Source organism: Gadus macrocephalus, chromosome 12 (genome assembly GCF_031168955.1).
Source record: "Gadus macrocephalus chromosome 12, ASM3116895v1".
In the NCBI taxonomy this organism is placed as follows: Eukaryota; Metazoa; Chordata; class Actinopteri; order Gadiformes; family Gadidae; genus Gadus; species Gadus macrocephalus.
The window spans coordinates 6,537,230-6,553,921 of record NC_082393.1 but is presented as its reverse complement, the minus strand read 5'-3'; the positions used below and the strand labels follow the sequence as shown (position 1 = coordinate 6,553,921).

Below are 16,692 nucleotides of genomic sequence, written 5' to 3'. Positions count from 1 at the left end.
GGTTCATGGTTGATCAGTCCCCATTTCCACGCTATAGCTGTAGGCATCCTTGAGCCGGAGGAGCTACTAACCCCTGCCGGCTCCAGTCCTTATTCAAGGGTATTGAGGAAGTTGAGTATTTCATACTCCCCATCCTTGTGGTATAGCCTGGGCCGTCATAGCCCAGTGTAGAGATGGAGGACGAGGTTGTGACCCTGGCCGGCCTCTGATTCCCGTTCATCACAGACTTGTGGGATCTCAAGTATTCCTTTAATTCCTGCCAGCTACCAACCAGGCTACTGGGTGCAGAGCTGAGCGATAGAGAGAGGACTTTCCATTCTCCTACTTCTCTCTCGCTCTTTGCCTATCCTTCACTCTCTTGTCTCATTCTATCTTTATCTCTCTCCATTTAGCCTTCAAACTCTCTGTCTATCTCCAGCTGTCCGTCTATCACTTGCTCTTTGTCTCACACTTTCTGTCTGTCTCATGTTCTCTTTCTCTTTCTTCTTCTCTCCGTCTTTGTCTTCCTTTCTCTCTCCCTCTCCCTCCCCCTCACTCTGTATAATCACAGTGTCAGTTGGGGAGACGATCAGCTGTTATTTAATGGCGCTCTAGATGAGGGGTCTGTGCTGTCTGGGTGTTAGGAAGGCGTGTCATTAAAAGCTTTGTTTGTGTGTGTGTGTGTGTGTGTGTGTGTGTGTGTGTGTGTGTGTGTGTGTGTGTGTGTGTGTGTGTGTGTGTGTGTGTGTGTGTGTGTGTGTGTGTGTGTGTGTTCGCCAGGTTTCCAGCTGACGGCAGACAGAGGCAGAGCGCCGCTGAGCGCGAGCAGTGCGGCCCCCCCCCAGAGTACAGGGGCGCCCCCAGGACCCCCGCGGCGGCCCCTCCCCCCGCCTACCCCCGGCCCCCCTCCCTACCCCGCAGCCCCACAGACCCCTCGGACCTCGGACCGACCCCCCACCTCACCAGCTCCGGGGCCAGGAGGAATCCCGCCGTGCCCCCCATGCTAGACCCCCTCCCCAGGCAGCCAGGGGTCCCCCCGTTGCCCGGCGACGCCCCCCAGTCCATGTTGCCCGCCCTGCCCTGCCAGGGAGAAGGCCCTGCCCCCGGCTCTGCTAAAGGAGACGTTGACCCCGCCCCCGCTCTAAGCCCCGCCCACAACTTTCCAGAGAGGCAGTCTGAGCCGAGCAGGGAGCTGGAGGAGCCGGGACCTGGGGTAGCGGTGGTGGCTGAGGAAGGGATACCAACCGCAGCGGAGCCTCACGCAAGCTCTCCCCCCCCGGACACGAGCCGCTCCGCGCCCAGCCAGAGCACCATGGAGGACCCGCGCATGCCCTCTCCGCAGTTCCACCCCCAGCGGCTCAGCGACCAGCCCCCCGTCCCACTGCAGGCCCAGGGCTCACCCAGGTAAGCCTTCAAAGGCCCTCCTCTCACCACCTCATGGTACCTAGCCGTGGTCCGGTGGTCGCTCCACTGCTGGAGCAAGGCATCAACACCGACACAACTCTCCCAACATTTGGGATTGATGTCGATGGTTGTCGCTGCAGATTCTGCTGGGACGTACATTAGCATAAGATAGATGATAGATGTGTAAGGGTTGGAATGTGCTTGTTCATTGTTCTGGCGCTGAATGGCCTGCCATGAGCTGCAGTGGACTCCCGGCTGCCGTGTATTTATAGCGGACGGAAACTAAAGCCCAGCAAGGAGCAGCCTCAGATGTTCCGATGGAAAGACGCTCTTCTGGCATCGTCGGGCTGCAACGCTCTTTGGCTGAACCACCACTTGTGTCGGCCTGGGCCCAGGAACTGAACCAGCAGAATTTGATTCCCCCCTTAAATACATAGTTGTGCTTCAAACGGGATCGCATTGAGTTTTCTCTTTCCTTCTTTTTCGTTTTCTTTTATTCTCCTTCGGTCTCCTTCCCTCCCTCTCAATCTGTCTCTATCTCTCTCTCACTCTCTCTCACTCTTCGCATTTTATTCTGTGCCGGTCTTTCCCTTCTCCGTCTCTCTCTCTACTTTCCGTCTCCCCTTCCTCTCTCTGTCTGTGTCTACCACCCTTCTCTCTCTCTCTCTCTCTCTCTCTCTCTCTCTCTCTCTCTCTCTCTCTCTCTTCCCCCCCCCCCCCCCTCCCTCCCTCTATACCAGTGAAACTAAACAAACTAAATCTCTCTCTAGGATGGACACCATGGTGGAGACCACCACCAGCACCACCCCTATGGCCGTGAAGAAGGTCCCTATCCGGATCGTCCACTCAGAGAGCGAGGCGGAGAAGGACCACCAGCAGTACATCCTCCTGCAGGACCCCGCCCCCCCTCCCCTAGTGCACGGCCCCCAGGCGTCTCTGGTCGGGGGCCCCCAGGAGCAGGACTACTCCGTCTTCTGTGCCTACTCTCGTCAGAAAGAGACGGAGGTCGGTCCCGACGACCTCCCGCCTCCACCCAAAGACCTGTTGACGGGTACGACGGAATATAAGACAATGTAATAAGGCTATGGCGGTTTAGAGAAAGATGGTTTGAGGAAATCCCTTTAAAGTTTAAATATCCCTTTTACTATACAACTCATTCATTGATTATGTAACCATGACAACATACGTGTTCATTCAGAATGGTGGTACTAAACTGTGTGGATGTTCTCTCCGCACGCCCTCGCCAACAGCGCCCGTCAGCTGGGAGGACCCCTCGGAGCTCCCAGCTCCCCCGCCAGAATACCCGGACCTTCCCACGGAGTACCCCGAACCCCCGATGGACGCCGCCATGGACCTGCCGACCGAATACCCCCCGGACCTCTCCACGGAGACCCCCCCAGGCCCGGCCCCGGCGCCCGCTCCACAGCAACCCACGGAGGACGGCGCCACGCCCCCGCTCCCCCCGACCGGGGTGTATGGGGACGACCCCAAGAGCCAGGAGCTGGCCCGGGACATTATGGGCAAAGACAAGTCCCTGGCGGACGTCCTGGACCAGAGCACGAGGCGGACCACCATGGACCTGATGGAGGGGATCTTCCCACAGGGGGAGCCCCTGCTGGAGGGGCCGCACCCGCGCCGCAAGCTGGGCAGCAGCAGCCGGCCCGGGGAGGGAAGGTAACCTAGCCCCCCCCTCACACGATCGCTAGGCTGTGGCCAATCAGTGCTCTTCAATCTCACTGAGGTGGTCGTTATTGAACGATGACTAAATGTCAATGCGGTTGGCTCTCAAGCACTTTTTTTTATGAAGAACTTTTGGCGGCATGAGCCAACCTTCAGATTCTCCCCTGTCTATTTACCATAACAACCGTCCTTCATGTATTTCAGGAAACCCGAGGAGGACAGTCTAGCGCCGTCGGTTTCCGTGGTGACCAGCTCGGCGTACTACAGCACCTCCGCCCCCATGGCGGAGCTCCTCATCAAGATGAAGAGCATGCAGGAGGGGCAGCAGCAGCAGCAGGAGGAGGAAGAGGAGTTGGAGGAGGAGCACGACTCTGAGGAGGAGCTGGACATTGACCTGGCCAACAAAAAGGTATCACAGCGGCCTGAGAGCTTTTACTTTGAAGGTTGAAGTACCGATGGAACCCAGAGTTGTTTGGACCGTGACGTTTCAAAAGTGACCGTTATCCGCTCCATTTCCATTTCCATTACCCTAGCGTACACACACTCAACAATCATCAATCTGAACCTGACGGTTTTTGCTCCTAACACGCGATCGATGGTCCACTTAGAAATGGGCTAAATACAGGAGCCGATCCCTAGGCTCAAAAACGATTGTGCACCAAACGAATTGTGGAGGAGAAGCACTCTTTCCATTCAGTCACTGAGACAATTAAAGCTAGTCCTGCATTTAACATTATGCTTCTTTAAATTGCCTTACTTTCAAAGGTAGGCTATACTCAAACATAGTCATAGCTTGTTTCATTGATCTACAGTATGCTATGGTAATAACCAGCCTGCATCTCCCTGGAGAACGGGCCTCAATCTCTCAGTGAGTGGGTATAAAAAAAATAGTCCTACACATGTAAGTTGAAACTAAGGAAGTATCTACAACCACCTAGGACAAGGCTGATCTCTGCTAATTCCTTTATTGGCATCACCCATGACCATGTCCAGATCAAGTTTGTTAATTAAACAGTTAGATCTCTTATATGGGTCTGTGTGGCAGCACTGAGCTCATAAGCCTGGCTGGCCCAGTTTTAGAGGCGTTTGTGATAAAACTGGATTGGATCAGAATTTGCCATGAAAAGTTCAGTAGAGAAAAAACTTGTTTGGCGGAAAGTACACACGGGAACATCTGAATGTTTGGTCATGTCACCACAAGTTCTTCAAAAGGTGTTGAGACTCTAGTGGCATTCGAAAGAGTCTCAAGGGCTTAAAACAGAACAACTTAACATGAGTATGGTCATGGAGGAGAAGTTGGTTCCTTAGCGCCACACTGTGGATGTAAATTGTTAGGTTGTATCAGCAGTATTCCAGCTATACTGACTGTGGTCTCTCTCTCCCCCTCCCATGTCTCTCCTCTCTCTCTCTCTCTCCCCCCTTTCTCTGTGTCTCTCTCTCCCCCTCTCATGTCTCTCATTTCTCTCTCGCCCCTCTCTCTCTGTATCTCTCTCCCCCTCCCATGTCTCTCTCTCTCCTCTATCTCCCCCCCGTCTCTCTCTCTCACCCTCCCATTTCTCTCTCTCTACTCACTCCTCTCTCTCCCCCTCCCATTTCTCTCTCTCTACTCACTCCTCTCTCTCCCCCTCCTATGTCTCTCTCTCTCTCTCATCTCTCTCTCCCCCCCTCTCTCTCTGTATCTCTCTCCCCATCCAATGTCTCTCTCTCTCTCTCTCTCTCACTCTCACTCTCACTCTCACTCTCACTCTCTCTCTCCTCACTCCTCTCTCCCATGTCTCTCCCTCTCTCTCCCATGTCTCTCCCTCTCCTCACTTCTCTCTCTCTCTCTCTCTCTCTCTCCTCACTCCTCTCTCTCTCCCATGTCTCTCCCTCTCCTCACTTCTCTCTCTCCCCCTCTCTCTCTCTCTCTCTCCTCACTCCTCTCTCTCTCTCTCTCTCTCCCATGTCTCTCCCTCTCCTCACTTCTCTCTCTCTCCCCCTCTCTCTCCTCACTCCTCTCTCTCTCTCTCTCCCATGTCTCTCCCGCTCTCTCCCATGTCTCTCCCTCTCCTCACTTCTCTCTCTCCCCCTCTCTCTCTCTCTCTCTCTCTCTCCTCACTCCCCTCTCTCTCTCTCTCTCCCATGTCTCTCCCTCTCCTCACTTCTCTCTCTCCCCCTCCCATGTCTTTCTCTCTCTCCTATGTCTCTCTCTCTCCCCACTCCTCTCCCCCCCCCCCCCCCCCCCTTCCTCAAACAGCAGGAGCTGATCTCCAGCCTGAGCAGGAAGCTGGGCGTTCTGCGGGAGGCCAGGCGCGGCGTGCAGGAGGACGTGCTGGACAACAACGCGCTGGGCGAGGAGGTGGAGGCGGCCGTGCAGCGCGTGTGCAAGCCCAACCAGCTGGACAAGTTCCGCATGTTTGTGGGCGACCTGGACAAGGTGGTCAGCCTGCTGCTGTCGCTGTCGGGCCGGCTGGCGCGCGTGGAGAACGCCCTCAACACCCCGGAGGAGCACGCCACGCCCGAGGAGAGGGTGAGCGCAGGCTTACACACACACACACACACACACACACACACACTCACACTCACACTCACACTCACACACTCCCACCCCCCCCCCCCCCCCCCACGGGCACACTCGCGCACCCATCCAGGCACGTACGCACACGTACGCCAACAGAGAGTCGGGAAGACGTTTAAGCCCTCTCTTGCACACGCCCAGATCTCATCAGTTATATTCATAGACTGTAAAATAAATATGGGTGTTTATTGGCCTTCTACAGACAGGAGAAGGCTCATCTACAGGAACTATCAAAATACTTAATTAGAGATGAATTGAAGCGAAGAATGTAATTATTTGCTTTGTATTTTAAGATCAAAACCACATTTCTTGCCGTTGACTAACAATGGTGGCGGCTTTTTTTTTTGCATCCAATGACCGCGGCGACCAAAAACAGGTGGTCACGGCTGCCGATTAGTATTCGTAACTTTCAGAAAGATAAGTTTTGCCTGACCACGCATTGCCACCAAGCCAAGGTGTCCAAGTTCATCCATTCGATGCAGACATTGAGACAACAAGCGCTCCCAGCTTGGCCTTCTGTCAGACGTTGCTCTGTATCTCTGTATCCTGAAGGCTGTTTGTTTGGTCCTCTCCCTCCGCAGCGCACGCTGACAGACAAGCGCACGCTGCTGATCCGCCAGCACGAGGACGCCAAGGAGCTGAAGGAGAACCTGGACCGGCGCGAGCGGCTGGTCTACGACATCCTGTCCAGCTACCTGGCCGACGAGAGCCTGGCCGACTACCAGCACTTCGTCAAGATGAAGTCGGCCCTCATCATCGAGCAGCGCAAGCTGGACGACAAGATCCGCCTGGGGGAGGAGCAGCTCAAGTGTCTGACGGACAGCCTGCCCCCGGAGCAGCGGCTGAGCCTGTGAGAGAGAGAGACCGACCGCTAACCTCAGGGGAACGCACCTCCGGCTGTAGTTCTGCCCCCTGCGCCCACCGGAGGGCGCCAGAGACAAGCCATCGAAGAGACGGAGAAAGACTTTGGGATCCACAGAAGGAGAGGTGGGGATCTTCTGGTAGGGGGGAGGGCGGGGTCGCTGGGACGGATGTGACGCACCCTTTTCTGCTTGGTAATGGACGGTTCCCTAAGCAACGGACCACCTCCCTTAACGACCCGTACCTCCCTGAGAGACGCACCCTACTCCTTAGCAACGGACCCCTTCTCCTTAGCAACGGACCCCTTCACCCTAGCGACGGATTGCTCTCCTTGGCGACGACCCCTTCTCCCTATAGCGACAGACTGCTCTCCTTGGCAACGGACCCTTTCTCCTTAGCCAGGGACCCCTTTACCCTAGCAACGGACCACTCTCCTTTTCAACGCACGCCTCTGCTGTCGACGTACCCTCTCCTTGGCGAGCGTATGTGCAGCGGACTGGGCTGAAGAGAATCTCCATTCCCCTTCTTGTCTAGTAATTTATTGTAGCGTGATGACTGCACCCAGGGACAGTATTTCCTTTATTAGCTGCGGCGGCGCTGATACTTTATTTGAACATTTGCCATCCCTAACAATTGCAATTTCTTTTTTCCCTTTTTTTAAGTGAGACCCCTTTTTTATGCGACGTAATAAGATAAAAAGCCTAATATTTCAATTATACAGGTATATACTCGATATAAACTAGTGGCCTTTTTTAATACCTTTTCCTTGGAAGAATGGCTTCGCTCCCGGATGTGATGTCGGTGATAAAGCCATCATCATCCTCATCCCCTGAGAACAGGAAACAGGAAGCAGGAAGTGGCTGCAGGTCATTTCAAGCACTTGGTCAATGTACTGATCGCTATAGACTGAAAAAGCACTTCACACTATTCAATTTCCACAAGCATTCCCAGAGGGGCCGGGTCCCTGTGTGACGGTCCCCTCTTCTCAAGCATACTTTATACTTCATCAGTCCCCCCTCGTGTCTGGAAAGAGCCCTGTCTGGTTAAAACACTGGCCAAACAACACTACATTCACACGTGTGGTTGTGTGTATGCGTGTGTGTGTGTCATGATACTTGTAAGATGTGTATTCATATGTATTCCCGGGATCGTACCCTTGAACTGAACACGTGTTGCTGTATGTTATGTTTTGTTATATTATGTTATGTTGTGAGCAGTTAATTATGAGCGACAATATTTCCTCTTCACTACCTGTCTTCTGCTTTAATTTCAACACTAAATACAATCAGTGTCTCAACCCGTACTGTGATCTTCGGTCTCTGAAATGTTCTATTTGTCAACAATACTACGTTCCACTCCTCCCCGTGAGGCAAAGCCACTCTGGATGTTGTTTTCTGTGAGTGATGGGGTAAAGGTCCACACTCTTTGACACGGCTGACCTGTACGGATGGAATCAGCTGTTGCTCTATCTCAAATAAATGGTCTGCTGAAACTACATGGTTGCCTTGGTTTAATTGAAAGGCCTGGTGTGATTCTGATTGGTCTGCAAAAACTGCAAGGTTTGATTCAAAGTCCTGATGTTATTATGGGTCTGCAGACATTACAAGGTTTAATTTAAAGACATCATGTGATTCTAAAGGGTCTGTAGAAACTAAACAATTTATTCTAGTTTCTGGTATTAGCTATTGCTATTGTGTTTCCTGTCATGATCTTGAGACTCTTTTGACTTGGAATAATGTCAAAGGTTCTGTCAAAGCCCTGTAAATGATCCACACTGATAACATGTTGGATGATCAATTCTAAATTATATGATTGAAGTCATAAATTGAGTTGAATTCTAATGACAGCTCTCTGATTGTCCTCCACGTTGTTTTTCCATCCCCTGAACTATCTGGCTCCACTTCCCTCAGAAGACCGTGTGTGTGTGTGTGTGTGTGTGTGTGTGTGTGTGTGTGTGTGTGTGTGTGGTACTGTAGTTGATTAACCTTGACCCCTCCTACTCCCCCTCTCTGCTGATAGACCTGATGACAGCAATACGATTCTGACATGGCGAAATATTTATTACGGTTTGATGCGCCAGAAAAACCTGCTCACACGCCGAGATACACATCACATCCCCTTCTGCCAGGTTTATATCAACGGCCTCCATATGTTGTTGAAGACAAGGGCAAACAAGATATGAAGGTAAGGGACTACAATATTAATTATGTGTAGTGTTTTTACTGGTGTTAAATGTATACTTCTGTATATATACAACTTCTGTTATGTGAGGTTAATTATTTAACCGTAGTGGCTTCCCCTGTGCTTTCCAGAGAGCATATTGCTGCTAGTTAAATGGCTCTGCGCTGCATTCTTCACCTCAACGTAGGAGTGTCAGTTAAGGTTTCACAGCAACACAGTATAATTTGCCCAACTTCAGCAAGACTGCAGGAATTCTGAATCACAACAGACCAGATACACATGGCTGTGAGAGCTTTCATGTCAGAAGTTGGGAGGCTTGAACTTTGATTTTCTTAATGCTGTGGTATTCACAACATTGGGGAGCGAATTAAACTGACATTTGAGCTTTTCAATGTCAAACTAATTAATCCCACCTGAGCGGCGTCTCCCACCGAGATGGTATTTCACTGAACAACTGTTGGAGCTGGGATTGACCGGAAAAGCTAAACGTGTAAACATGTAAAGCTAAAGATAAAAGGCCTTCATCTGTTCATTCTGTTTAAAGCCTGCACTTTCTAAATACAACATATTACCATATTGAATGTTGTCATTGTTGTTCTATTGATATATATGTCTACTCACAGTTGTATAGGGAGTTGGTAAGCACCATTTTATAAACATAAAATGGCATATCCAGAAAGATACTCAATATCCCGTTTTATGTTATATAGATACAATAGACTACATCTACACTGATGTTTACTGTGTTTCCTACGCCTTTACAAGCTATCTAAGATGGCCTTGTGATAGAGCTAGCCATGATACAGGTCCTGGGACACTTGGCCTACATCTGCTGACTGCAATAGCAGGCAAAGGGCAACAAGAAAGGGAGTGAATGTATCGTCTTCCACAATACCATATAAACCACTCCCATCATTATCTAATACACATACACTTTGATCAAAAGCCACTTACAATACCATGCATGAATACACTATTATACACTACCGTTTAAAGGTTTGGGGTGACTTAGAAATGTCCTTATTTTTTTTTAAAGAAAAGCACTGTTTTTTTCAATGAAGATAAAATGAAAATAATCATTAATACAGCCTAGACCAGAGGTCTTCAACAGGGGGTCCGTGGAGGTACTGTAGGGGGGGGGGGGGGGGGGATCGCGAAAGTTTTGGTTCATTCGACATTTTTATTATATTCCCCCCGATTTTTATGATTTACGTTACTTATGTTGTCTACTTTTCACTAAAAAAGAAATAAATCATTCTTTAGTATGATGACCAACACAACATTGGAAGCAGTCAACATAAAAACTGCTCTTTCCTTTAGGCCAGGCCGATGTGTTGAGATTAATTTATATTATAAACTTCTTAATTTAACTGACACAATTCCACTGAGAAGTATGTAGCGTCGGTCGGTTCGGAGCAATTCATATTTATTTATGAATTGTAAAATGAAAATAAATGAATCGTACTGATTTCCAGTCAGTAACGGTAACAAATCACTTGTATTTTTTTTTACAGCCTTTGCAATTTGCCTACCGCGTTCTATTACGCCGCGATTTCGATTTGAATTCGATTAATCGTTCAGCAATATCTCGCGCCCACCTGACACATCTGGACTGGCTGCAACATTTTTATGCATTCGATTTTAATGAAAGCCCAACAGGAGAGAGCTTTTCTCTGCCTGCTCCTTCAATTAAGAAGGACAGCACACCGACGTAAGTTTCTCATCCGGTCTTTATATCTACCCCCTCCTCCGCCACAATACGTATTTGGATGAGAGTGCGCAGCCAAGACTGTTGGGAGAGAGAGAGAGAGAGAGTGCTGTTATGCAAGGGATAATGTTCAGAACCCTGGTCATTATCGGGAAAATAAGAGATCAGCAGAGAAATAGTCCGCCAAAGACGTACACGTCGCTTAGCAACCGGACACGCTGGGGTTGATAAGTTACCGGACAACTTGCGGAGCGGGAAGAAAGACACTAATAAACACCACTAATTTTCGTTTCCACATTTGTTTAAAAAAAATGTCCATTTGAATAGCTTTTATGCATGATTACATGCAATTGACAGACATTGGTGATCTCGGCAGGTATCCGTTTATTATGTTATGTTATGTTTATGAATGGCAGTGGCATGGCCACCCTGCTCACTGTACCTTGCACATGTTTAAAATAAAAACCTAAATATATGAACCTGTGTATTATTTGAATATCTTAGTATTGAATGTAAAATAACAAGGTACATTTATACATGGCACTATAGGACCAGTTTAATATAAAACACAATTTTATACAATATATAAGTAGGGGCCCCCGCTCCATCTCTCCATCAGTCTGGGGGTCCTTGGCCTGGAAGACGTTGAAGACCCCTGGTCTAGACATTGTTAATGTGTTAAATCATGACTTCTAGCTGGAAACTGACGATTAGGAATATCTACATAGGTCTACAGAGGCCCATTTCCAGCTACCATCACTCCTTTGTTCTAATGGTACATTGTTTATCTAATCGTGTCAAAAGACTAATTGATGATTAGAGAACCCCTTTGCAATTATGTTAGCACAGCGGAAAACTGTTGAATGAAAATGTGAGTTTTCCTGAAAAAAATGGAAAATTGCCGGGGTGACCCAAAACTCTTGAATGGTAGTGTACATTCCGAGCATGCATGGCCCATTCATTTACTATTTTCAATAAAAGTTATTAATTGGTTCAGACTAAAATGCTTCTGGATGCAATTGAATAGACCTACAACCTATCGGGGCAACGAAGCGTGTCACAAATCGGCCGCATTGATCTTGGTTGTTTATGAGAATACTTCAATGGCGCTCCCATCGGACACTCCTCTGTGAATTATATCATTTGTAATCGGCCCAACCCGGGCCAGGTCAGCAGGTAATCTGTATGATCGGGAGGGGAGCTGGACGCATAAACCTGAGAAAATACAACTAGCCCCAATAGGAGTGGAACCCCTTACCCGGGCAGTGTAAGTGCCTTGCTCTGCCAGTGGGAATGATACCCCCTCACCCTGGCAGTGTTAGTGCCTTGCTCTGCCAGTGGGAATGATACCCCCTCACCCTGGCAGTGTTAGTGCCACGCTCCACCACTCAACCTCGACACGCCCACCAATAGTAGCCTGCTTATTGATTCTGATCTGTGTTCATCAGGTGCGATGGTGCTGAGGCCCGGACGGTTCACAGGATCCCAGCAGGGCGTTGATAGACCATAATGCGCTACCTAGCTCACACGGCCCACAAGCAGTTCGTGGGCTTGCTCATGGGCTGCGTGGCGTGGATCATCACCACGGCGGCCACGGGCCTCAACGAGTGGCGCCTGTGGCACGTTCAGGACACGACGGTGGTGTCGTCAGGCGTGGCCTGGGTGGGCATCTGGCGCGCCTGCTTCTACAGCCACACCCTCGCCCGCTTCGAGTTCTGCCGCCAAATGGACATCACCGCGGGCTACCTGCCGCCGGAGATCGTGACGGCGCAGGTTCTGATGGTTCTGGCGATGGCGTGCGGGCTGGCGGGGAACGTGGTGGCCGTCTACGCCGTCAGGATGGTGTACTTCTCCGTGATGAGGCGCAACCGCCTCCGACTGGCGTTCGCCGCGGCGGGGTCGCTGTACGTCCTCACGGGAGTGTGTTCCTCCGTTCCGCTGGTCTGGAACATGACCTCGGTCATGGCCAATCAGAGCATCGACTTCCCCCCAGAGTTCCACATGCCGTCGGCGCCGACGCAGCAGAGGGTGGGGTCGGCGGTCGGCGTGGGGTTGGCGGGCTCCCTGCTGATCATGCTCTGCGGGCTGATGTTCCTCTGCTACCGGCCCCCCCCCGGGAGGGATGAGCCTATCCAACGGACCGTAGACCACTTCCTCCAGGGCTCCTCGGGGCTGACCACCATCGGCCCCGTGGGCGAGACCAGGGACGGAGGGAAGGATAACCCGACCTTTGACCCCGAGGAGGGGCAACAGCCCTGAAGATGAAGAAGAAGCCATGAACACTCTTCCTCTTCATGAGCATGATGTGCATCTGGGGAATGGTTGGGATTTCACACCAACTGGAGTCTAACGGATTCGGTAGATTCAAGTTTAATCTTATTGGAGTTCAACATTGACTGATATCTTCGCTGGAAAAGAAACGTCCGAAGCAACATTTACAGTTTTTATTGTATAATATTCAAATACAAGCACTACAATGTGCTAATATATATTGTAAATAAAATGTAGCCTAACATACAATTGCCTCACTCAACTCAAACAGGAATAATAATAACTCCACAAAATAAATCGTCCTTAAAGTATTCACATCAAAGTTCAAAGATTGTGTTCAAAGACCATCCCGGTCTTTGGAGCCAGATTATTTTAGACTTGAAAAAACGGTCACAGCAACACTGGAGACTGATGACTTTGCCCCTCAAGTGTTTTCTGTTATCTAAACAACGTAACATTACCCGGCCATTATCTGCTTTAGTGATTACAGGCACCCGGGCTGAACCAATGGTCATGTCTGTCTCCACGGAGAAGCGCTGATCACGTGACCTGGAGTGGGCTCGTCTGACGACAGCAGGCAACATATGAGCCCAGAAGTAGGGGGAAGAGAGTAGTGATTGTTCCTAGGGACTTAACGTACACATTATCTCACACACGCACCCATATGCATATTCTCACGCATGCACAAACGCATACACACTCACTTACACACATGTGCATTCTCACACAGGTGTATTCATACACATACACACATGCACACATACTCTGACTGACACAAAAACATTCAAACTCCCACTCTCACAAAAGTATACACTCACACGTAGGCACACACGTGCACGCACACACACACTTCAGCTCACTACGGGTGGTTGACAGTGTGGAGAGACGAGGGGCCTCTTGAGCAGCTCTCTGTCATAGGCCCACAGGCCCGTGCTGCAGGAGACACATACATCCAGACTACTGGAGTCTGTCTGTTTGTGTTTCTTTCTGTCTGTGTCTCTGTCTGTGTCTCTGTCTGTCTGTGTCTCTGTCTGTCTGTGTCTCTGTCTGTGTCTCTGTCTGTCTGTGTCTCTGTCTGTCTGTGTCTCTGTCTGTGTCTCTGTCTGTCTGTGTCTCTGTCTGTCTGTGTCTCTGTCGGTGTCTCTGTCTGTCTGTGTCTCTGTCTGTGTCTCTGTCTGTCTGTGTGTATGTCTCTCACTCTGGGGGAGAATGTGCAGCATCATCATCGTTCATGGCTGACCTCGTTTAGCTCTGTCTAATCATGATCTTATCTTTTTGAAGATACTTCAGATACTGTTATCAACACTTTTGAGGAGAGTTTTACTGATTCACTTGAGAAATAGTCCTATCGTTATCTGCAAGGGAAACAAGATCATCAAGTGATCAAGTTGTTATCTCTCACTTATTACAAGGAAAGTAGTGTTAAATATATACCCTGTCTTCTGTCTATAAGATAAATAATATTAAACTCTTAACAGTTATTATGTCATAGTCTTATTCTTAAGATTCTCTCTACAATTTGTCAACCACATTCCCTTGTTTGTACAGTGGTTCCTGCGGTTTGCAGCAGCATTTGACCAGTCCAACTCTCCCCTCTACACACTTAAAGGGAGAACCTTTGTTTGGTTGGTAACGATTATTGAATTGTTCTCTAACTCTGCTCCACTCTGGTTTGAAAGGAGATATTGGTACAGTTCTTTGCATGTGTTGATCACTTAACATCGCCTCCATGATCGAGACCAAAGTGTATCATCATCATCATCATCATCCTCATCCCAATGGCTGACCTCCTCCGGGTCTGTCTGATTATCTGTGATCATTCTTCCCGGGGCGCGCTGCCTATTAAGGCCTTCATTAAACACAGCTTAGCTCAGCCAGCCACCGGGAAATCTGCTGGAATTAGTCCCATGCTGGGCTACCCCGAAGCAGGCAGGCAGGCACACAGACACACACACACACACACACAAACACACATATATGCGCACACACATATACAAACACAGACACACACACACACACACACACACACACACAGACACACGTATACATGCAAACACATGCATACACACACACATATACACACATACACACACACACACACACACACACACACACACACACACACACACACACACACACACACACACACACACACACTCAATCAAAAACACATAACACAAACATGGGACAAACCCATGCATACACGCACAGATCACACACAGACACACACACATCTAATGCAAAGACACACACACACACACACACACACACACACACACACACACACACACACACACACAACAGACCAGGCCCGCTGTGCTCCCCCCCCCCCCTGCTGGACATGCTGACTGAGGAATCAGGCGCGCCATGATGGGAGGGCATTGTGCCTCCGGGCCCTTCCTGTTCAGGGGTTATGTGAGTGGAGCACGGCAGGTGGGCCTTGTTGTACGCTCACACAGCCCAGGAGAAGCCAAGTGCTTTAGCCTCTTTACCCTGCGGCGCTCCACGGAGCCCTCAGCGGGCTGTTGGCTCCAGGCCCGGGCGGCACACGTGACCACTGCTCCGCTCCACACAAACAACACGCTCCAGGCTTTCTTTTTGTGGAAAAGGGAAGATCCGAGAGTCGTTCTTCAGAACAATAGATTTCTTTATAGAAACTGTGCAAAAAAAAGTGCAAAATTAAACAGGATAGGGACTGGATTCACACATGAAATTGGCTTTTTCTAAAGGATCTTTGGGTACAAATATATAACTTATCAAGTAGACATTTGGTTCATTTTGGACCACCACTGAAAGCAAAAGGCTTGATCTGCCCCTAGTTTTAATTAGATTTTACAATGGTATCTATCAACTAACAACAAGCAGAAACCAATTGTAACAGCCATTGTAATTCCTAACATCACTGATACAAGCAGCTCTTGTAAAAACACAGATTTTTTACTTTTTCTTCTTTGGCTTTAGACTTGATTGCATAACAACACGACAGTATGGACGCTGATCAGGTTAATCATAATAATAATCCAATACCGGTCATCAACATGGTATCATATCAGAATAGCTCCATTTCAAGGATCAGAGGACAATAGATTATCAACATGTCATTATTTTCGTACAGCTCCGAAACCGACCGACGCTACATACTTCTCAGCGGTATTGTGTCAGCGCAAGCAGTTCCACTGGGTCTCTAGTCCCAGTACTGTGTTATCATGGTCATAGTAACGGGTGTTTTTTTAAGTCGGACGACATTGGTCCAGGTGTAAAGGTTCTGGAAGGTTCTGGAAGGTTCTGGAAGGTTCTGGAAGGTTCTGGAAGGTTCCGTCTCCTCGCTGCACTTCAGTCCAGCCGTCGGGTCTGGTTCTCGTACCCGGGTCACACGTACTCTGATCGTTTCGCGGTGGTCAGCTCCCCTCCCCGGGCCTCGTACCGGTACTGCGGCCTGGGCCGGCGCCGGCTGGCCGACCCCAGGGCGGCCGTGACGAGCAGCAGGACCCCGGCCGCGCACAGCAGGAAGCCCGCCGCCCAGCCGCAGAACAGGGCGTCGCCGAACTCCCAGCGCGGCACCACGTCCGGCAGGGCCTCGTCGAAGAAGCGCAGCACGGCCAGGTGCGCCACGTACGACACGGGGATCAGACACAGGATGCCGGACAGCACCGCCAGCACGCCGCCCAGCATCACCAGGGTCCTCTTGGCTTGCCCTCCCCCGCCGCCGCCGCCGCCGTCCCCGTCTCTGCAGCTGTTGACCATCTGCATCCCCGGGATGGTCACCAGGAGTCCCAGCATCCCCGTGGCCAGCGACGCGCACATGAGGATGCGGCCCAGCTTCATGTCGTGCGCCAGGCCCAGCAGGCTGTCGTAGGAGCGGCACTCCGTGCCCCCGATGTCCTGCACCACGCACGTCTCCCACAGGCCCAGCTGGTAGCTCTCGATGGCCAGCAGCTCCGTGGACATGCTCAGCCAGTGGGGCAGGATGGTGGAGGCCAGCGCGCACAGCCAGCCGCCCAGCCACAAGCACACCGCCAGCAGCTCAGAGGAACGGCCGCACGCCTCCATG

General features: G+C 50.3%; 3 protein-coding genes across 9 annotated transcripts in view; 2 read left to right on the top strand and 1 right to left on the bottom strand.

Annotated features, from left to right (window-relative positions):
* The window catches only part of shroom2a (shroom family member 2a), a 32,096-nt gene extending 24,122 nt beyond the window's left edge, over positions 1 to 7,974 (top strand). For 6 of the 7 annotated variants that reach the window (XM_060066220.1, XM_060066219.1, XM_060066224.1 and 3 more), the window contains 6 exons: positions 760 to 1,383; positions 2,154 to 2,434; positions 2,634 to 3,057; positions 3,268 to 3,472; positions 5,300 to 5,572; positions 6,202 to 7,974. In XM_060066220.1, the coding sequence (XP_059922203.1) occupies positions 760 to 1,383; positions 2,154 to 2,434; positions 2,634 to 3,057; positions 3,268 to 3,472; positions 5,300 to 5,572; positions 6,202 to 6,474 (2,080 nt within the window). In that variant the 3' untranslated portion in view covers positions 6,475 to 7,974. The remainder of the gene's footprint in view (positions 1 to 759; positions 1,384 to 2,153; positions 2,435 to 2,633; positions 3,058 to 3,267; positions 3,473 to 5,299; positions 5,573 to 6,201) is intronic. The other variant, XM_060066221.1, reaches the window with a different exon arrangement.
* Positions 7,975 to 8,442: 468 nt separating this feature from the next.
* cldn34a (claudin 34a) lies at positions 8,443 to 12,891 on the top strand. Its single transcript, XM_060066226.1, has 2 exons — positions 8,443 to 8,665; positions 11,819 to 12,891. Exon 2 carries the CDS (start codon positions 11,880 to 11,882, stop codon positions 12,627 to 12,629), a length of 750 nt encoding a protein of 249 aa, XP_059922209.1. The 5' UTR covers positions 8,443 to 8,665; positions 11,819 to 11,879; the 3' UTR covers positions 12,630 to 12,891.
* A 2,226-nt stretch (positions 12,892 to 15,117) lies between these two features.
* The window catches only part of LOC132469995 (putative claudin-24), a 1,599-nt gene continuing 24 nt past the window's right edge, over positions 15,118 to 16,692 (bottom strand). The window contains exon 1 of the mRNA XM_060068136.1: positions 15,118 to 16,692. This exon is cut by the window's right edge and continues 24 nt beyond it. Coding sequence (XP_059924119.1) covers positions 16,011 to 16,691 — 681 coding nt within the window. The 5' untranslated portion in view covers position 16,692 and the 3' untranslated portion in view covers positions 15,118 to 16,010.